General features: G+C 38.7%; 1 protein-coding gene across 1 annotated transcript in view; it reads left to right on the top strand.

Annotated features, from left to right (window-relative positions):
- The window catches only part of UTP20 (UTP20 small subunit processome component), an 81,943-nt gene that overhangs the window by 23,546 nt on the left and 35,771 nt on the right, over positions 1-22,626 (top strand). Inside the window, exons 17-29 of the mRNA XM_037513784.2 lie at positions 126-188; positions 1,331-1,489; positions 2,522-2,598; positions 3,146-3,225; positions 3,451-3,691; positions 6,661-6,852; positions 9,361-9,451; positions 10,429-10,514; positions 11,340-11,465; positions 12,995-13,161; positions 15,410-15,618; positions 21,098-21,241; positions 22,318-22,397. Of these exons, the coding sequence (XP_037369681.1) occupies positions 126-188; positions 1,331-1,489; positions 2,522-2,598; positions 3,146-3,225; positions 3,451-3,691; positions 6,661-6,852; positions 9,361-9,451; positions 10,429-10,514; positions 11,340-11,465; positions 12,995-13,161; positions 15,410-15,618; positions 21,098-21,241; positions 22,318-22,397 (1,715 nt within the window). The remainder of the gene's footprint in view (positions 1-125; positions 189-1,330; positions 1,490-2,521; positions 2,599-3,145; positions 3,226-3,450; positions 3,692-6,660; positions 6,853-9,360; positions 9,452-10,428; positions 10,515-11,339; positions 11,466-12,994; positions 13,162-15,409; positions 15,619-21,097; positions 21,242-22,317; positions 22,398-22,626) is intronic.

Below are 22,626 nucleotides of genomic sequence, written 5' to 3'. Positions count from 1 at the left end.
GTAGAATAAGCATATATTATTCTGACAAGTGATATATTTTTCTTGATTTTGTAGAACTTAGAACTCATGGACTGTTAATTTTATCTAATGGCTAAATTTGGAAACTTACCTGTCACTTTTTCTAGATTCGGCTTTTGACAATAAGGATCCTAAACTACTTCGAAGTTAAACTTCCGGAACTGATGGGGGTAATTTATTCAATTTGTATACTTTTTAAAAACATAATTTGATATATTTTTTAATTTCCAAAATGATACTTTTACAGAAAATCCCACAAAGCCACTAGCTCGTTTCTTTCAAAGTTTGGCTAGTACCCCAGAGTTTCATACATCTTATTTAACCAATTTCTGTTATTTGTAGTTGTAGAGGCAGGAGAGGACACAGTGCAGGTTTTCTGATCCCATGCAGACCGGGTAAAGGAGGAGTCAGAGTCCTCAGTAGTTTTGCAGGCTTTTTATTTGGGGTTCACCAGGCATATGGCAGGCAGGAGTGCTGGCTGGGGGGCTGGGAGGCCTGCCAGACTCCCAGCCCCCAGCAAGTCTTCACTCTATCTGGGCTCTCTAGCGTTCGTTCTGCTGCTTCTCGGCTTCTCTTTCAGCTTCTGCTGCTGCTGCTGCTGCTGCTGCTGCTGCTGCTGCTGCTGCTGCTGCTGCTGCTGCTGCTGCTGCTGCTGGCGTCCCCGTGATGCCGCCCTTAAAAAGCACAGTCTTAGCTCAGCTGAATCCCATCTACCTATGCCCACACCCTATTCCAGGTGCCTGCCATCAGGCATGCATTCAGGACAAGGATCCATCATCTATCCTGATGGCGAAAGGGCAGAAAAGCCTGATATTTTCTTTACCCTACAGTAGTTTTTCACCATTTCTAATAATACTGCAACAAACATCCTTACATAGGTTATCTTTGCATAGGGAAATATATCCATAATGCAAATTGCTACTTCTAGAAATAGAAATCATTTCTATTAAAGGTAGAACTGTATAGTGAAGATATATATATATATATATATATGAAAGATAGATATATTTATGAAAGAGATATATATTTTTTTTCTTCATGGTTACATGGTACCATTAACTTTAAGTTATTTTGATATTTGCTTTCCTGGTTTTTATTACCATTTCTATGCCAAACACTACAGCTAAATTATCTACCAAAAAGTAAATGCAACAAGGTAAAATGAATCATTTACCCAAAAAATGTGTTGCCTATTTAATTTAAACCATTAACATATGCCAGTTTTTCTTTTGTAGACCTTTGGTCACATTGAATGTTCTTTCTAGAAAATCAAAATACTTCCCTGCCTCCTTGGTTTTCTCTGGTTGTTCAGGATGACGGGCTCTGGGACCGCCAGTCGGCCTTTGCTATATTACGCCAAGCAGAACTCGTGCCAGCGACCGTGAATGATTACAGGGAGAAGCTTCTTCATTTGAGGAAACTAAGACATGATGTGGTGCAGAGTACTGTCCCTGAGGGGCCGTTACGGGAGGTATAACACAGAGTCCTTTTTCTTTTAAGTTATGCTGTAAGACCCATTTAGCTGACTTTTGAAAAGAAAAGCATATCAAGTAATCACAAAAAGTAATATCTTTAAAACTAGGCAAATCCCCAGCACTCTTAGATGCTTTGAGTTAGACAGCTCTACCAGTCTTTTCATCTGTAGATAGAAATTGCAATCTGCTCTTCCCCGGAATGTGTGTGTAGTAGATGAAGTTAGGTGGCAACAGGAGAACTCAATGTCAAGTTCAAAGCCTGACATTCTCCAAATTTGTTTACTGCCCTAGGATGTCAGCCTTACTCTTTTTTTTAATCAGGAATTTTCCATCCCTGACCCTTTATGTATCACAAATCTCTTTAGGAGTAAGACAAATGAAGGTGTTCCCCTTTGAATCAGAGCAGTTCTGCTCTTATCCTGTTTCAGATATTAGTGTCCCATGTTACACACTTCATTTGGAAAAAGAAAATGCTGCTAAACACCTCACTCCCCAAAACAATAAACTCCAAATCTCACAATGCCTGCCCAGCACATGCTGATGCCCATAATAATGACTGTCACTCCACAAGATGACGGAGGCAACTTTAGATCCTCTGAGCTGACCTCCGATAACACATAGTTTTGATAAGTCAAGCCTCAGCTTCCATTCACAGCCTACTTCCTTGGGTTCCTGGGCATCTTGCCTTGCTGATACTGTCCAGGTTTTATCCTATTAGATGATGACAGTGTTTGTTGGAGGGAATTTCATCTTGAGTCCAATCTTTATTCAAATATATCATTTATGTGTGAGTATGTGGAGTATGAAGATGGTTTGCTTTAGTGATTCTTCTATGTTAAATAGCAAGTGGCATTTTGGCAAGAGGTGGGGAATTATTATATACTCGGTTACGGGTTGATACAGCCATCTTTCTTCTAAAAGCACCAGTTTCTTCCTAAACCTTAAGATATCCTTAGTCAGGTTATCTGTATTCAGTGCCATTCTACTGTTGTTCAAAACCCATTTTCTAAAGAGTTTTATAATTACAGGTGCCGCTTCGTTACTTATTAGGCATGTTATATGTTAACTTCAGTCCACTCTGGGACCCTGTTATTGAACTCATAAGGTAAGTAGGTCCATCTAGGTGTGATTTAAATGAATGGGTATTTACAGTACTGACAGCTACATTAAATCCTTTGTGGGATAAAGTGATGAAAAACTAAACACTAATCACTCCAATGCCAAATATTTCAGTAGTTCAAATGTTATTGTATAGCTTTTTGTATAGTGAAATAATTTTGAAGGGCTTTCTCTTTTATATGATACCTCTGTATTAATTTTTTTTTTGCAATGACAAGGTATTGAATACTCCTTCCACAAAATTATAGGTATTAAATTATTGAGCCAAACATTAATTTGAAAATCAGACCTTTTAAAACCTTTAATGTCTAGTGTTCAAAATCCCTTTAGCTCTAAAAAGAACCTCAACAATCATGGAGAAAGTACATTTGTTGTGCCTCATACCTAAAAAGAAAATTCCTTTTGTCAACATTTATCTTCAGATGGTCAACTCTGGCTTTTTGTCAGATTGGGAATGTATCTTGTGTGCCCTCCATTATAATCTCAAAATAAGGATCATACCACACACTTTATTTTGTGATCTTTTCTCTTAGTTCTCATGCACATGAAATGGAAAATAAGCAGTTTTGGAAAGTCTACTATGAACATCTAGAAAAAGCAGCTTCCCATGCTGGTATGTTAAGGGGATGTGAGGTAACACGGAAAGCAAAGTGGTTTTTGAGCTGTTTGATTCTGACTGTCTAATCACCATGAAATCGGAAACAAATGTCTTTGATAACCTTTGGATATGGTTTATTGTTTCCTTATATTAATAGAAAAGGGAATACCCCACCTTGAGGAAACACATAGAACAAGTGTCGCCATGTCTCTAGTGGTTCTGATGACTTTTTTCTTGCAGAGAAAGAGCTGCAAAATGATAGAAGAGATGAGAAATCTATCAGAGACGAAAGTTGGGAGCAGACTCAGGAAGGAGAAGTTGGAGCTCTTTATTGCAAGCAGTTGGCATTGAAAACTGACTGCCAGGAAAGACTGGACTATACCAACTTCCGATTTTTGCTCTGGCAAGGTCTGGCAAAATTCCCTGAGAGGGTTGAGCCAAGATCCAGGGAGCTTACCCCACTTTTCTTGAGATTTATCAAGTAAGTATTCTTTTTTAGAACTGTGTCCCTGATAGGGTGTGAGAGAGACATGGTAAGTATTAAGTATTAAGCTGCCAAATTGACAGAGTTCGTGATGGAATTCTAAATCATTGGCACATCTACAAAGCACCTGCTCAGTCAGATAAGGACTAAACTAGTTTCGTTTACCTCTTAATTTTACACTAAGCATTAATAACAAATTCCAGTGCACAAATTAACAAGGGCCATACCAAGTTAGATCAATGGACAAAGGCCTTGTTATTCCTTGCCCTGTTGTTTGTTGTTTCATCACCTGCCTGGGGCTTAGAAGTATTTTCCCGTAACCCAATCCCAACCCCATTCACTCTTTTCTGAACTCTTGAATGTTTCCCATGATGCTGAGGAATGTATTCTTAAAAAATAACAAGAAACTTCTGTTTTATTTTGACTAGATGGGCTGTGTGAGGGTCAGATTTTTTAAAAACTCTATAAGAAGAATGGGTGTGGTGTATGTAAAACTACTTAATCAACAAAACATATGTCTACCAATACTTTTTCATTATGCCGGAAAATGCTGTGGGGCTAGTGAAGCAGGCTTGTTCAGGGAACAGCAAGGATGTCTGACCTTTTATGGCGCTGTGCTCCAGAAAGAAAGGAACAGGAGACAAGGGCAGATGTGAACAGAGACCGAATTGCAGAGGGTCTTTAATTGATAGCAGGTCTTTGGTTTTCACTGTCAGTGAAATAGGAAACCACAGGAAGGTTCCAGCAGAAGGGTGACATGGCTTCAGTTTTCTTAAGAATTTTTCTAACTTCTTAGAATAGACTGTAGGGTGACAGTGGTGGGACCAGAGAAGCTAATTAGGAGGCCTCAAAAATCCAGGCAAGAAATGAGGGTGAATTGGCAGGGCTGTGATAGTGCAGATAATGAGAGGTGGTTGGATTCTGGAGGTGGTTTTGTTTTGTTCTGTTTTTTACTGAAGGTTTTCAAATCAACAGCATGTATTTTTGAAGAATTGCAACTAGATTAACCTGTGGAACTTGCCTCCAGATCAGGTGGAGGGTGTTGTACAGGGAGGGGGAGGGGAGGAATCAAGGATATCTCTAGGGTTTTATCCTGGGTAACACAAACAAGAGAGTCTACCATTTACTGAGATTGGGAAGATTGCAGAAGTGTGCAACTTTGTGGAGATCAATAGTTCATTTTTAGATATGTCAACTTTGGAACTCGAAGCAGACATCTAAGCAGAAATGTCAAGTTGACAGCTGAATTTAGAGTTTAAAGTTCAGGAGAAAGGTTTGGTCTAAAGATAATACATTTGAGACATACCAGTAGATGCATGAGACATGGAATGAAGCCACACCTGGGTCACCTGGGTGTGACTGTAGAGAGAGAGGACTTCTAAGGGTTGACAGTGCTATTTAGAAGTTGGGAGACTAAGGAACCAGTTAAGGAGGCCAGGAAAAGTGATAGAAGAACCGAGACCACTTAGTAGTCCTGGAAGAGAATATTTCAGGGAACGAGTAATCAGTTGCATCACGTGTGTCGGAACTTTCAGTCATGTGAATAATAAGAATTATTGGTGGACTTTGGAAATGACGTGAGTGAGAGTTACTTAAGTTAACCTGGTAGGGATGAAATCCTGATTAAAAGAATCTTAAGAAAACTGGAGAAGAAAAAGAGAAACAGCAAGTATGAACAGTTCTATCAAAAAACAAAACAAAACGAAAAAACAAAAACAAGCCCAGACTAGGTAGAGGGAGATAGGGAGGGAGAGGATGTGGAGGGAGCACTAATTGGTGGGGCTGCTATTTAGGATTTAAACAGCATGTATTTATATAATGCTGATGTGGATGATCCAGAGGAGAGGGAAGATTCGTAATGCAGGAGAAGGGATAAAATTTCTAGAGCATAGCTTTGAATGGGTACAAGGAGATAGGACCTGGTGCATGAGTGAAAAGGTTTGCGTGAATAATTCATTCTGGCAAAGGTTATAAACAAAGATGCAGGCATGTTGGTAGAGCCAGCTATGAAAGAGTAACGATTTTCTTTTTTCATATATTCTTTGGGCTTTATTTATAGAATGAGGACAGTGATATTTAGCATCTTTGTCTTGTTTTGAAGATCAGATAAAATGTTTGTCAGTTGTTATATGAATTGCAAAAGCCTACACGTAGGTGAGCTGGCATTAATGGTGTTAATGGTATATGAATTTCCTACCATATTAGTTTTCCAAGTTTTCTCCTGACAAAAGACGTAGGTTGACCTTTAGCCTAAGGATAAGACTTTTCTCTAATAGTACAAAATGCATGGGTTGGGGGTGGTGAGAGGAGCCTGTAAGTCCAAGTGGGCCTCTGAGTTTAAGAAGATTTAAAAGCTAAAGATACGCCATTTTTGAAAATGTTTGAATTAAGGCTAGTTGACACCAGTTACTGTAACTAATGCTATTACAAATTATCCAAATGAACTATATCATGGGCTTTTTATTTTTAGCTAGGAATTTCTATTTCTAAAAATGTTTCAAATAATTTGATATTAGAACTAAGTTGTGCATCTTCAGCAAACATTTTCCAAGGAGAGCCAAACCAGAAGCCGGAACAAAAAGCTGGCAATGGCAATAACATCCCAGTGATAGGTGACACTTAATGGATGAGCACTCACTCTGTGCTCATCACCCTTAGGAAGTGGCTTGTGTGGTTTACCTTATTTTAAAGAAGGAGCAAACATGCTATGCATAGAGTTAAAAAGGCATTGTTCAACAGCATAGCGATGAAAGGGGCCATCTTCTGCAGTTAGTGATTGAATTGTCAAACACGGTACTTAAAGAGGAGCTGAGCAAAAAAAAGGAAAAGAGAATACTACAGAAGAGGCTTGACTTGCCTCTAATATCCCTCATTGTCCAATTCTGTGAATCGTGGCTGTAGTCTGTCATGGACAGGAATGAACATTTCAGCTTCATCTATCTCGTATCACTCTCTTTACAATATAGCAATGAGTATTACCCAGCAGATCTGCAAGTTGCTCCAACCCAGAATCTTCTAAGAAAAACCAAAGGGGTAGCAGAGGAGGAAGCAGTGGAAGAGGAGCCTGCTGCTGGAGAGGAGTTGGAGGAGCTGGAGGAAGAGGTGGTCCCCCAAGAGGAACCCTCACAAAAGAAAAAGACAAGAAGAGCTGCAGCAAAGTAAGTTCTGTGCAACTGAAAGACCCTGGAGGCACGTTCCTTACAGGGCCTAATGCAAGACAGCCTTGGACAAGATGAACTGCTCAGACAGTGATTGTTTAAGTGCTGCATCGTCCTCTTATTTTCTTTTACAACCCCCCAAAAATTGTCAGTCTTCTGAGATTTTTGGTTGTTTGCTTATTACGATTTTTTTTTTCTTGTTTAGCCACAGAGTGTTAAAGAGTTGAGGGGACTCTTGGGCGCCATCTAACCTTAGCTCCTTTTTGTAGATGAGAACACTTAAATGCTCTTTGACCTTTGTCATTCGTTTTGTCAGCACCAGGGAGGCACTTATGTGTGGTGAGGGAACATATAATGGAACATCTCCTCTCTTATATCAGCACTTTACTTTGCCTTTTGACTGTCAGATGCAGGTTACTTTATTTTTTCATGCTCTTCCATTTTCTTATTCTCTAGGTTATTCATTTACTTACATTATTAGAAACCTTCAAAAAAAAGTGATTGTGCTTTCAGAAGTTATTCCAGCTTCCTTGAAACCTGGCTAAAGTGGGGTGTAAGAGAGTCCGTGGATTCATGCTACTGTGTTATCTTAACACTTTTGTTCTTAGTCAGCTATGCCCATGAGCTGTGTGTTCATCATTGACTTTTCTGCCCCTGACAGACAAACCTAGACTGTTACTTTCATACACCATCATTGAAAATACAAGCAGGGCCCCCACGCGCCCCGTCCCCCCCCCCCCACCCCGTGGCTCAGGGGTTGAGCACTGGGTTGGGAAGCTGCCTGCAGCCTCTACAGCGCCATTTCGATCCCCTGCTGCTCCCCAGCCACCGGAGGGCGGTCCCACATGGCGCACAGACCTCTCCTGCCGCCTGCTGCTCCCCTCAGCAGTGTACTTCAGTCCTTCTGCCTAATCTGCTCCCCACTCTAGCTCTGGTGAATTCTCTCACCCTCCCGCATTTCTGACTGTGCCCAGTGCTTGTATAAATATTAAAAAAAAAAAAAACTTAAAAAAAAAAGAAAGAAAATACAAGTAAATTGATGATCGTGCTTTTGGAACCATCTTAATATACTCATAATCCCAAGTTTAAAATCCTTCATGAGGCAATGTTATTGGCACGTATTTATAGAAAACATATGAATTAGCTCCTGTTCTCTTTGGCTCTTTAAGGCTACAAAAAGGGAAGGGCTATAAAAATAGTTAATGTTGAGGGAACAAGTGGATGTTTCAACAGAACGTTTTAAAAGTTTATAAGAAATTGACTCACGTGATTATGGGAGCTGGCAGGTCTACAGTTTATAAGGTAAGACTGCAGACTGCAAAGTCAGGCAGGATTTGATGATTTCTCGAGTCTGAAATTCATAGGAATCCTATGTTGTAGTCTTGTGGCGAAATGTCTTCCTCTCTGGGAAATATCTGGTTTTGCTCTTCAGGTCTGCTTGGGTGAAGCCCATCCACATCACTGAGGGTAATCTCCTTTATTTAAAGTTAATTCTGCATGTCAACAGCATCTACAAAATACTTTACCCACGACCCCTGGGTACTGTGACTTAATCAAGTTAACAAGTAAGACTAACCAGATGTTTTAGTGAACTATAAACACTGGTGCTAGACTTGTCCCTGTTTCTCGACAGTATCTGAGGAGGTCATAATTTCCAGCTTATTTTTTCTCTGTTAACTGGAAGAATTTTCACAGTGATCTTTCTTTGTCCAGGAGCAGGACAATTAATTGTTGGATAAACTTTTAGGTGTAGTGGCCCACAACTTGTCTTCTTTCATTTAATCCTCACAGAAAACCTAGTCCTTGTTAACATGAGGAAACTGAGACTGAGACATTAGTCAGCTGTCCCGAGTCAGGCATGAATTATACCCAGAGAGAAAACTGTTTTCTCCAGTATTTTTAAAGTCTCAGAGAGTCTGTGGACTGGGAAGCTGAGTCAGCAAATGTAGGAGGAGCTCTCATCAGCTCTTCCTTACAGACAATGTAATGGGCTGGGAGGCACATCCTCAAATTTCAACAGCCCATGTTGCTCTTTCTTCCTTCTTTGTAGGCGTGGGCCATGGTTCCCTAAACACGGGCCTCTGTTCCTGACTCAATGTTTATATTATATCAAAGTGGGAAAGAATCTATTCCACCACTTTCCTGTCTACTGCTTGGAAACCATATAAGGAGCCATCTGTGTTTCACTTGGGACTGTATTACTATTTAAATGCCTTTCATTCTTCTTGGGGTTTAATTTAAACCTTTCTAACGCTATCCCAAGTGATTTTCTGGGATGTGGGTAACCTGGATTTCAGGAATAGGCCTGCCTGAGACTTGGTATTCCTGGAGAATAATTTCCTAAATGTAAATAAGTAAAGCTTGTTTGTGTAATTAACAGTGAGACTGAGTCAGTGTTTAGAGGACTTGTTGGTGACATTAAAATGGATGGGAACTATTACCTCGAAATAATGTCTGCTCTTTAATTCTGTAGTGACCTCACTGTTTTGTTTTGTTTTCATTTTTTAGGCAGTTAATTGCTCATTTGCAAGTTTTCTCAAAGTTTTCAAATCCACGGGCCTTATATCTAGAGTCCAAATTATATGAGCTTTATCTTCAGGTAAGTAAAATAAATTCTTTCCATTATAATTCTTTATGAACTTTATTCTCTAGCATGTCCTTTCCCAAAATAACTTAGTTTTCATTAATTCTTGAATTGGTCCTGTGCCTACATTTTAAGTAAGTTTTTTTTATTTAAGACATAATTTCCTGTATCTTGAGGAATATTTTCAGACATTATCAATTTCAATGAATTTAAAAAAATTTGGGGTGACAGAACATTGATTGGTTATATTAGCTGTGAGTATTTATATCATGGGAATTAGCTTTTAGGAAGTAGTAGGTATTGTGTCAAGAGCAACTGGCTACTTGTCACTTCTAGGTAAGTCAGCCTTGTAGAGCACTAATATTTCAGAATGCTCGGTAGTTGGAATAGTGATGACAATTTCTGACCCTGAATTCCAGAAAACAGTTACAAGAAAAATTTAATGTCAGAAGCAAAGTAAACATTGGTGAACCTTCTAAGCAATCTGAGAAGAGGAAATTTTCTTTCTCACTTAAAATTTTCTTAAGTGAAAATGAGTCTATCTGCTACCCATAATTGGCTGTAGCTTGTTTATGAAGCTAGAACTCACAAGTCGCAGTTGTCCGTGGGCATAAAATTCTGCACTGGCTGATCAGAGAAGCCTCGGAGCCGGGTCCCCTCCCTGGCATCTGATGACTGCCATTACCCTCACAGGGTGGAAGGAGCCTCTCTGAACAGGACCAACCCCGCTGGTGTAAATCCCGATTCATATAGGCAGTGGCTTTGGGCAAAAGACGTAAACCCAGGGGTCTGGGTGTCAGAGTTTTGTTTCCATTTTTTGTCTTTACACGTACTCTGTTCTTCCTCCTTTATCTCCAGGGAAAATCAACTTTAATCCACATCTAAAAATGTAGGTTCTAGTAATCTATTTTAGCAAATTAAAACAAATAAATTACTGTCCCATGGGATGTGTGTGACCTCTAACAATTTATTCTATAAAATATCTTTCTTAGTTGTTACTACATCAAGATCAAACAGTGCAAAAAATGACCCTGGATTGCATAATGACATATAAGCATCCACATCTCCTCCCTTACAGGTAAGTTGTTTGAAGCAAATCTTTAGCTGATTTTTATTTTTCTATTTGAGAACCTCTTCTAAAATAATTTTGTGAAGGCCTAGGGGCATTTTTCTCTTTGTAAGGTAGTTGTAATGCTATTTTTAGGTAACAAATGAAAACTAAACGTATATTTGCTAAGAGTACTACTCAGGTAATAAGGTAAGAAAGAGAAAATTAATTGATAAGTATATGTTGAGAAGTTTATATTATTTCTCCTTACCATAAAATCTTGGTGATTACTTAGAGAATCATAATTACTGCAAAAACTGAAGAAAAGTTCTTAATTCAACCCTTAATAAGCTGAATTATTGACTAAGTCTAACTCCTTTTAATCCCTTTTTAACTTTTAGAATTTGAAAACCTGTCATTTTGGAAGATAGTTTTATAAAGATTTTCCTTTGCAGTTGTCCACCACTATGTGGACTATTTTTTCACTACCTGTTTTTTTACATTTTGCTTTAATGCATAGCCTTTTTTTTTTTTTTTTTTTTTAATTTATACAAGCACTGGGTACAGTCAGAAGCGCAGGAGGGCGAGAGAATTCACCAGAGCCAGAGCGGGGAGCAGAGCAGACAGAAGAACTGAAGTACACTGCTGAGGGGAGCAGCGGGTGGCAGGAGAGGTCTGCGCGCCATGTGGGACCCTCCTCTGGTGGCCGGGGAGCATCCGGGGATCGAACCGGCGCTGTAGAGGCTGCGGGAAGCTTCACAACCCAGCGCTCAACCGCTGCTCCACCGGGGAGGACCATCTAGCCTTTTTTTTAATGTTGTTAATTAAGTGATGATTTGTGTTCTATTTTTAAAGAGAAAACTTACAACGATTGCTTGAAGACAGAAGTTTTAAGGAAGAGATAGTGCATTTTGGCATTTCAGAAGAAAACACAGTAGTGAAAACAGCCCACCGAGCAGATCTGTTTCCTATTCTGATGAGGTATTTATACCATGAAAAACTAATTTTTTTTTTGAATGAAATACCATTGTTTCACATACCTGTTACTATTTTAACAGGAGAGGATTTCTCCTCTCATGTGTGATCCTCATTGTGCTCTCCCCACCCCCTCCTTAGCCCCCCTTCTCCTTCTTTGCACCCCCCCTCCCCAACCTGCCCCCAATCCTGGATACCACAGATCTACAGTCAGTACAGTCAGCTTTCAAGGTTTTAAAGTTTGTCTTTGACCTTCTTTTGGTTTCTCATTCCACATATAAGTGAAACCATTCCATATTTTGTCTTTGTCCTTATTTCATTTAATATAATCCTTTCTAGCTCCATCTATGTTGCTGCAAATGGCATGATTAAAGATTTTTTAAGAGTTGATCACAACAGTGGTAAATATTAGTATTAGGATTTTTTTTCAACGGTTTTAATGAAATCTTTCATTTTGTGTTTTCTTCTGACTAATTTTTAAACTGGGCCTCTGAGAAATCTAATTATGTTGAATATGAAATAAATAAAATTGCAGAAAAGCTCCTTGGATACCTCAATAATTAAGAGGATAAAGGAATCCTAATATAAAAAATTTGAAAACTGTCTTTGAATTCTGAATGTTAAGACAAAAGTTTTGTCATATTTTAAAAAGTAGCCTTTTTGACTAGGTATATTGACTAAAGTATATTGTCAGGAATGGTTGTTGAATTTTATTAGGAGCATGTATGAAAATGATCGCATTAACTTTTTCCTGTGTGTCATTGATTTACATCATGTAATAGACTTTGCTAAGGACTCAGCATTCCTGGGATGATCCTTGTTTGACTTTAATATTGTTTCAGTGCAGGCCTGGATTCTGAATTTAAAAATGCTTTGTTTTATATTTATGAAACAGGATTGGTATATAGTTTTATTTTTGTACTTTTTCAATATCACAGTTATACCACCTTCATTAATGGAAAGAACTATTTCCTTTCTTCTCTATACTAAGAAACTTTATAGTATTGAAATTATTTTTTCTTGAAGGTTTTAAAAATTGACATGTAAAAACTAAGTGGGCTCTATATTTTCCCATGACTACTGGTCTATATGAGTTTTCTTCTTAGCTTCCTTATGCTTATTTATGTTTGTGTTTTTTCCAGAAAATGACCCCCTTAACTGAGGTCTTTGCAGTTTCCTTATTTTACCTACAATGTATTCTCTTATTTTATTTCTATTCCGTTTATATATTCTTGTATTCATTTCTTCTTGCGTAGGCTTACCTTTGGTCTGCCTGTTTTATTGCTTTTTTCTTCTACAAAGAACCTCCTTCTGGCCGTAATCTTTATTATTTCCTTCTTCCTGCTTCCCTTAGCCTTGTTTTCTTGGTTATTTTTCTAGACATCTATGTTAAATATTTTATTTCTATTTCCATTCTTCCATGTTCTATATCAATTTAAATATGTTGTGTTGCTATTCTAGCCTTTTGGGAAAACAAAAAAAGGATTTGTTTGAGGATTAATATGCAAGCAGATAATGTTCTTTTGACTATTTAGAATTTTGTATGGCCGAATGAAGAACAAGACTGGGAGTAAAACCCAGGGGAAGTCGGCTTCAGGCACCCGCATGTCCATTGTTTTGAGGTTCCTGGCGGGAACCCAGCCAGAGGAGATACAGATATTCTTGGACTTGCTGTTTGAACCTGTGAAGCACTTCAAGAACGGTGGGTGTCAGCTACCCCACTCCAAATACATCTTGTTAACTGGGACTTAATGTGTCAGGCCAGGTTTCTGCTGCTCTTAGAGTCTTTGGAGTAGAATTACTCCTTCTAATCTTGATGCTGGTCGTTTTGCTGAAATGCCATTCTTTTTAAGCTTTGGTAGAATTAGATGGAGCTCACAGCTGATCCTGAGGCTTATCAGCATTCATGTGCCAGTAATCCCTTGATTAGGAAAATGCATATTTTTTTCTGTTGTGCATTTAGGTGTTTGAAAATGGCAAGTACTTAGCCACATACAATGAATAGGTTTCTTCTAAGAAATATAAGCCTGCTGCTAAGTTAGTCTTAATTGTCTTGGCATTTTTTCATTCCCGGGTTATTCTTTTTTTTTTAATTGCCTATGAGTCCATGATCCATGAGTCACTTTTTTTTTTTTTTTTAAGATTTATTTATTTATTTATGCAAGCACTGGGTACAGTCAAAAGCGTGGGAGGGTGAGAGAATTCACCAGAGCCAGAGTGGGGAACAGAACAGGCAGACTGACGAAATACACTGCTGAGGGGAGCAGCGGGCAGCAGGAGAGGTCTGCGCACCATTTGGCACCCTCCTCCTATGGCCAGGGAGCAGCCGGGGATCGAACCTGCACTGCAGAGGCTGCAGGCAGCTTCTCAACCCAGCGCTCAACCGCTGCGCCACCAGGGAGGCCCCCCCCCACCCCCCACCCCCGGGTTATCCTTAATTGAATAGTGATATGTTGAATACCTCCTGTGAAAATAGAAAAATAGGTAATTATAATCTCTGCCCCATCCTCACAGTCTAAATGAAGAAGAGATAATAAATGTACACAATGAGCTGTAATGCTCTGTGAAACATTCTCTGGCATGCAGTGTTAGTAATTACTACTGCCAATAATGGCTAACCTTTATTGAGTGCTTACTGTATGTGAGACATTATGATGGGTCCCTTTATATATAACTAAGTCGATCCTTAAAAACAACCACATTACTTGACTGTCCTCATTTTCAAATAAGGCAAGTGAGTCTTAGAGAGGTAAGCATTTTACCCATGGCCACTCAACTATAAAATGGTGGACATTGGATGAGAACCCAGATCTTTCTGACTACCAAACCTCTGTTTCAGTTCTATAATTGCATTAGACAAAAGTACATATTTATAGGGTACTGTGTTACATTTGTCTATATTTTTTCTATGATAATGGATCCAGTTGTTTAAAAGAGTTTCATTCAGTATAATATCATCCTGTGAAGGAAGTTGGCTCTAATGAACACAAAACTTTTTGTTTGGTGTAATAAATAACCTCCACTGTGAGAGGGTAACTGTAAACGATACTCTGTAGATGCACCATTTGAATGTAGTATGAGTCAAGACACTCATGATCTCATGTCAGTTTGAAGTGAAGCTCAAACAGTAATAATTCAAGTCTTTCAAGTAAATTCTGAAGTCATTTTGGCGGCTATTTATAAGGAACTATTGTTTTATTTATTCACCAGGGCTACAAGAGAAATAGAACATTTGATTCTCAACCTTCAGGTTATTATGTAACAGGACATTTTTTATGCAGCTGCTAACCTCAGCATAGTTCAATGAAAGCTGAGAGTGAGAAAAATATATGGGACTTTGTTCAGTGGAATAAAAGTCTACTAGTAACTCAGGTTTTGACGCCTAATCTAAATAGGCTCAGAATTAGGTTTAGAGACTTCTGTCACAAGTTCCTTACTTCAGTCCTCAGTTCCTCTTCTATAAAATGACGACAGTAACACCTATCATGACTAGAATGTTGGATAAATGATAAGAATAAAAAAGAGAAAAAACACTTTAAGATAAAGTGCATTATGGGGCCTCCCCGTTGGCGCAGCGGTTGAGTGCTGGCTTGCGAGGCTGCCCGCAGCCTCTGCAGCACCGGTTCAATCCCCGGCCGCCGGGCGAGGGTCCCACATGGCTTGCAGACCTCTCCTGCTGCCCACTGCTCCCCTCAGCAGTGTACCTCATCAATCTGCCTGCTCTACTCTCCCCTCTGGCTCTGGTGAATTCTCTCACCCTCCCGCACTTCTGACTGTACCCAGTGCTTGAATAAATAAATAAATAAATCTTTAAAAAAAAAAAAAGATAAAGTACATTATCACCCACAAATCATTGTAACAAAAGAAAATGCCATATTATTGAGGGAAATGAAAGGAAGCTGTAATTAAAAAAGGTAACATGGAATCTCTCTTCCTCTCTGTTTCGCCAGGAGAATGCCGTTCTGCAGTCATTGAAGCGGTAGAAGTTTTGGATTTGTCTAGAGTTCTTCCCTTAGGGCGTCAGCATGGTGTCTTAAATAGCCTTGAAATAGTATTGAAGAATATTAGTCATTTGATCAGTGCTTACTTACCAAAGATTTTGCAGATACTGCTCTGCATGACAGCGACTGTGTCACAGATCCTTGACCAAAGAGAAAAGGTGAGAGATTCATTGTAGATACTCTTTTCTTGAGCTAATAGGAGTCTTATACTTGGGGAGTGGGTTGGAGCCTGAGCATCTGATATCCTTCTGGGTTAAATCTTTCTTAAAAAACCCATGGAAAGTGTCTCTTTAAAGCCGTCTTCTATATAATGAGAATCTTCATTGTTGTAAGTATCTGTATATAGCTAGAAAACATAAATTATATCAAGTGTATATTTTAAAAGGAGGCAAAATGACTTATTTCACTGAGCATGATCCCTTCCAGCTCCATCCACGTTGCTGCAAATTGCATGTGTTTATCTTTTTTGAATGCTGAGTAATATTCCATGGTGTATATGTACCACATCTTCTTGATCCAGTCATCTATTTTTGGGCATTTGGGCTGTTTCCAAAGCTTAGCTATTGTAAATAGTGCTGCTATAAACATAGGGGTGCAGGTGTTCTTTGGAATTGATGTTTCTGTGTCCTTTGGGTAAATACCTAGTAGTGGAATTGCTGGATCGTATGGAAGCTCTGTGTTTAGTAGGTCAAGAAAAATACCGGATGGTCTCACTCATAGCAGGAATCTAGAAAACTTAAATAAGGGACCAGGAAAAAGAATAACTATAAGAAAGAAAATATCAAAATCAACAAACAACTATGAACCAGAGACACTCTAGGGGGTGGGGGGCGGGGAAAGGAGGGCTTGGGGTCAAAATAAGGGGGTTGTAATTGTAAGGGGAATATAAAAATAAAATTTAAATAATATTAAAAAAAATAAATCACATTGGCAATTATGACATTGCAAACTGGAGCTTAAAGGGACTTTGATGGTATAAGTCAAAGTATTTATAATTCTGAAGAAGTATATCTTGTATAAAAGTGCTGAATTTAAAAAATCTCAGCGTTTAATCAGTATGAGGATTGTGTTATGGGGGAGGACTAAACATTAAAAATATTCTTTCTTTTGTCTTTGTAAAAAAAAAAAAAAGATGTTACTGAGGGGGGGAAAAAAAGGAGGCAAAATGGTAAGGGATAAATTAGTTCTGTTGGCAGTCTCAAAAATCAGTCACCAATGGCTGAGCTGATGCATCTTAAGTTTTAATTTCAAGTCTACAGGTGTGGGACATCTTCCAACTCTTGTTTATCCAGAGTGAATGGAGAATGAATAGGCCACTGCTACCACCATCCTTGTTATTTTGAGATGGGTTTTCCAGAGTTCTTTTAAAACTAAATACTAGCCTGCTGTAAGTGCAGAGTCTTAAATAAAAATAAGCAACAAGATTGGGTAAGACAATATTCACCATGAGACTTCATGACTCGGTGCTCAATAAAAAATGTCTAAATTGTATCCAGGACGGCATATGTGCATTCTTTTGAAACAGATCTGTGAACATAACTTAAAGTCTTTGGGTTTAGGAAACTTAATGTCTTTTTGGACTTGAAGTCCTTCTTAGAGAAAATGGGACTTGAAGTGAAGATCCATACTCAGATTTGCTGTTTATTCTCAGTTATTGAGGAATAGGCAAATTTTTAACTAAAATTAATTCATTAATTGATAGATCTGCCAGGAGAACTGTCTCAAATATGATCATGACAACTGAAAACAGACAGCCAGAATTTTTTTGCTACTTCTTTGGGCTTTGGGCTGTTTGGATATAAATCTTTATTAATAATGAAATGAGATTCTCTGATTAGCAAGATCCAGAGATTTAGAATACAACTCCATTTTAGTAGGCACCATTTTGTTTTCCTCATGCTTTCATTCCTTCAACATTTTTTTTTAAAGATTTATTTATTCATGCATACAAGAGCTGGGGTACAGGCCAGAGATGTGGGGGGTAAGAGGATTCACCAGAGACAGACTGGGGAACAGAACAGGCAGACTGACTGAAATACACTGCTGAGGGGAGCAGCAGGTGAGTCAGGAGAGGTCTGCTGCATCATGTGGGTTTCTCTCTGGCCAGCCGGGATCGAACTCGTGCTGCAGAGGCTGCGGATTGCTTCATAGTGTGGTGCTTAACCCCTTGTGCCACCAGGGAGGCCCTCCTTCAACAATTGTTAATTCACCCTCCGCTTCTCCATATATTCACTAAATTAGAGGGAAGTATAAGTATGTTAAATAGAGATATGTCAATGTAAAAAATTTCTGTAATATGAGGAAATGTGGGGCCTCCCTGGTGGCACAAGGGGTTAAGACACAACCTATGAAGCTATCCGCAGCCACTGCAGCATGAGTTGGATCCCTGGCCAGGGAAATGACCCACATGGCGCAGCAGACCTCTCCTGACTCACCTGCTGCTCCCCTCAGCAGTGTATTTTAGTCAATCTGCCTGTTCTTCTCCCCACTCTGTCTCCGGTGAATCCTCTCACCCCCCACACTTCTGGCCTGTACCCCAGATCTTGTATGCATAAATAAATAAATCTTTAAAAAAATAAATAAAATAAGGAAATGTGATAGGAAGTGACCAGACTGTGGGTAGGTGGGTGCTGCTTTACTTGGGTAATCAGGTTCTTCTCTAAGGAGGTGCTGTTCAGGCTTACGCCTACCCAACCACTGAAAGAACGTTTCAGGTAGCAACAATGACCAGACTCGCCGCGTCTCTGAGAGGGGCACAGTCTTGGTACATTCTCGGTGCAGACAGACGGTCAAGGAGGCTCAAGCACAAGAAGATAAGGTCAAGAGGGAAGTTGGGGGCTGTGGTGAGGAGCTGGATCTACTTTGAAGTGTACTAGGAAACCTCAGAGAGGTTGACCGGGGAGTGATAAGGTCTGTTTGCTGTTTTAAAAAAAAAAAAAGTCACTTTGCTTTGTGGGGCAAGAGTGGTAGCTGAAAAGAGGTTTTGGAAAATTCTTTCTGTGTGTTATATATGAGAGCTTCACAGCTGTAGGGAGAACTGTGAGAATTTGAGTATATGACTTGTAGTGAATGATAGTAACTTTATATGGAGACATATTGAGGCATGAAAGATTACAGGTTTTATAAACCCCTCTGCAAGTCTTCTTTTTGGCTAACTTAGAAATTACTCAGTAATAATGACTTACCCCTAAATCAACAATCAGTAACTCAAAGGATCATTTATGCAATTTCACAGTTCATTAGATAGTGAGGTGTTAAACCTTTTTTTTTTTAAATTCTTGGACAAGTCCAAAGAATTCGTTGAAGTGCTGCACAGCATGAATGAATTATTGCACAGTAATATTGCTTAAGTGAGTTAAAGTTCTACATTTATGTGTTTGAGCTAAGTTACACATTTACTTTTTTTGTATCTTTCAGATCCTCCAAGACATTGACTGACACTGAAATCTATATTGTGAGGGTTGTTTTGGCTTGGTGTTGTGGGTTTGTTTTTGTTTTGTTTTGTTTTGTTTTGTTTTGGGTACATTTAAGCAATTAAGGAGATACATATTAGAGGGACATAATCTCAGTCATGTGTATGTTTCCTGTAGAAACTAAAGTCTATAATTGGGCACTTCCAGGGTTTTTCTCCAGTTTGTTAAACAGTTACCGAGTAAACTGTGCAACTGGCACTGCAGTTGTAGAAGTGAATAGAACACGCAGATCCTTAGGAAAAAACAAATTTGCACATCATACTTAATGGCAAGGGGCCTGATAGGAATGGGAACAAGGTTGGAGGTGTCAGTTTTGATAGTGTGTTTGCTAAGGTTACTTTCTTCTTTGCTCTGGGGAATCATGATGTCATAATTTTTTTCAAATATCAGTGATAGTTCTTATCTTTCACCAACATAATGCAGCTTGTAATGAAAACATTGCCAGTAGGAGTGAAGCAGACATACCTGTGTCACCTTCTAGTGCTTTGCCTGTCATCTCCTGTCTTTAACTTGTATAATGAGATAATTGACCAAAAGTGGATGATAGAAACTTGGTGGGTACATGAAGTGCCAAGATTCCTGAGACTTTGCACAAGTAAATAGCATCCTTTATGTTGTCTTCATAAATTTCAGGATGGATTTCAGATTTCCATGTAGGTAATTTAACCCTTTGCACTCCGCTGTCCCCTCTCAGGGGACATCGGAATTCTAGCATATCACTCGGATGTCCCCTCTCAGGGGACATTGCAATTTATTAGTGATTACGGGGAATTGAGGTTATTTTAATGCAACTTTTTGAGACATGCATGTTTCACTGAAGTTTTATCTTGAAATGCACAAGAAATTAAATCAAAATATCGTAAAATGGTTCGGAGTGCAAAGGGTTAAGATATATATCTATAGCTATCTGTCTATATATATAATTTAAGATATATATAATTAGCATATATAATTTAAGCTCTCTCTGTCTCCCCCCCTCCCTCTCTCTCTCTCTCTCTCTCTCTCTCTCTCTATATATATATATATATATATACACACACACACATATAGCCCCTTAACATATCCAGAGTCTACAGTATATCAATCAAGTGGAAAAACAGGGGTCTCTCTCCCTTCCATTTATTTGATTTTTACAAATTTCTATGCTAGAAAAAATTTCTCTGAGGCCTTTATCTCTCTCCTGTCTGACCTAAACCTCATTATCCTTTAAGAATCAGAAATTCTGTCCATGCCGTGAACTTTGCCCTTCTCATATTTATAGAATTTTTCTCCTATTGAATATCTTTGACATTCGTAGTCTCTCAGATATTTAAGAAGTTTTCCTTCAGTAAAATTTTAAGTTGAAGTCAAGTCTATGGCTAGCATGCCTTTTGACCCATTGATAGGGACTCATTAAACTGTTTTATTTTGAAACAGGTTGCCTATTTATGATTTTATAACATATAGGGAAGGAGATTCCAGAAGTTTGCTATCAAACTCAAATAACCACCCACTCCAGCTTCAGCCTTTAAACAATTAGTATGCTTTTCCAAATAGTATTTTTCTTTAACTATATATTTTGAGATCTTATGCCTTAATTCAGTTGCCTCATTGTCTTTTAATGTACAAAGTATACTACCGTATGGAGAGATCATATATTCTTTCACTGGGCCCAGATTAATTTTACCAAGAATAATAGAAAGCTCCTAGTTTTAAAAGTGAAAAATGGCAATAATACAAATATGAAAACAAAAAGAAAAGTGACTTTCACTTGAAATAAAGGTTTAATTCTTCTGATCTAAGACATGATAGCAAAAAATGTTTTGTTTAGAATGTTCTGTGCATTGGAAAAAATCAGAATTTTATGAGACAATTGCTTGCTTAAATAAAAGCAATGTAGAGTACAAGGCAGCTGTTCCAGTTGTGATTTTGTTTTTTTATAAGGCTACTCACGTGATTTGACTGGGCAATGACAGTGGAGCATCTCACATTTTGATTTTTTTAGATCTCTGCTTTTCTTTCTTGACTTGCTCAGTTGACGTGCCCAGGTAAATCACAGCCAAAGTCAACAGACTTTGTAACAGGATTTCCAGCTTGATTCTTCGCCAGCTGAGCAAGTGTGCCCTCCCTGAGAAGCGAAGGGTAAAAGTCATACATTTCTTAATGGAGGATCTTTATTTTACAGATACAACTGAGATTTATTAACCCATTGAAAAACTTGAGACGTCTTGGAATCAAAATGGTAACTGATATCTTTCTGGATTGGGAGTCTCATCAGTTCACAACAGAAGAAATTGATGCAGTGTTCTGTGCTGCAGTGTGGCCCCAGGTAAACCTTGACTCCTGTGTTTTGCCAGGGTAACTTCTGCTTCTGTTGTTGCTGTTTCTCCAGCATCATCTGCACGCAGGCATGAACATCTGTCTTGCTCTTTTCTTTTGCATCAAGCCTTTATTTATGGAAGTTTTAACACTTTTCTTTGCTCCTGCTGCCACCTAAAGGTCATGAGCTGGTTTCCACAATGCCATGGCATTCTTTTAATATATACCTAAGGCTAATTTGCATATAATCCTGCCTCTTAAGCAAATATAACGTAACTTCTGTAACAGCATCCCTCATAATGTGCCTCTGAATTTGGACTGACATGTAAAATACATGGATTTTTTTTTTTTAAAGATTTATTTTATTTATTTATACATACAAGAGCTGGGGTACAGGCCAGAGGTGTGGGGGGTGAGAGTATTCACCAGAGACAGAGTGAGGAGCAGAACAGAGAGATCTATTGAAATAGAGGGGAGGGACATAATCTCAGTCATGTGTATGAGATTATGTCCCCTCTGCTTATGTGTATGAGATTATGTCCCCTCTGCTGAGGGGAGCAGCAGGCAAGGCAGGAGAGGCCTGCTGCGCCATGGGAGTCATCTCCCTGGCTGGGGATTGAATACAGGCCACAGTGGCTGGCAATAGCTTGATAGTGCTGAGACTTTAACCCCTCCCCCACCAGGGAGCCCTACATGGAGATTTGTTACATATTTCCTTATTTCATGTCTCTAGTAATAATCACTTGATGATGAGAACTGATGTTTCCTTGTAGCTAAGAAGACTTTAGGAGAGGCTTGACTTTTAGGAAAAATTTCTGACTGCTTGATCTGTCATTTCTGACAAATGGAAATTTAACGTTCTGGTTCCTTCCAAGTGTTAGCATTTCCATTTACTCTCTTTGCCAGTTTCCTGTGTAGATGTCACTTTGAATTCCCTCATTTTTTTCTCTCACTGTCCTACAAATGTTCATCTCTGTCACTTGGCTCTTTTATCCAATCGTGTGGTTTCTAGGCTTGCCTTTTTAATTGCTACCCACCCCTGTTCTGTGTTTTCATTTGGTATTTGGTTTTTATTCTATGTTGTAGATCAGCAGGCTTGGATCTGAAAGTCAGTATTCTCCTACTCCTTTGCTGAAACTGATTAGTATCTGGAGCAGAAATGCAAGGTATAATCTCCCTTTTCCCTTACCTCACCTTTAAAAGTGGTGCCTAGGCTAATCTAGTCAAAAGTAATTAGGGAACTAAAAATTTAATAATCAAGGGAGAAAAATAATTTTTTCATACAGCAAACTACTATAAATGAAGCTAGAGTGAATAAATAAGATAACTGAATCTCAAAATACATACAATAAAGAAAAATGAAAGTTTCAAGTGTACAGTATGATTCAAGAAAAA

Source organism: Talpa occidentalis, unplaced genomic scaffold (genome assembly GCF_014898055.3).
Source record: "Talpa occidentalis isolate TD23 unplaced genomic scaffold, MPIMG_talOcc4v2.1 talOcc4.16, whole genome shotgun sequence".
NCBI classification, from domain to species: Eukaryota; Metazoa; Chordata; class Mammalia; order Eulipotyphla; family Talpidae; genus Talpa; species Talpa occidentalis.
The sequence above is the reverse complement of the archived record's forward strand: the minus strand, read 5'-3'. Positions and strand labels throughout refer to the sequence as shown.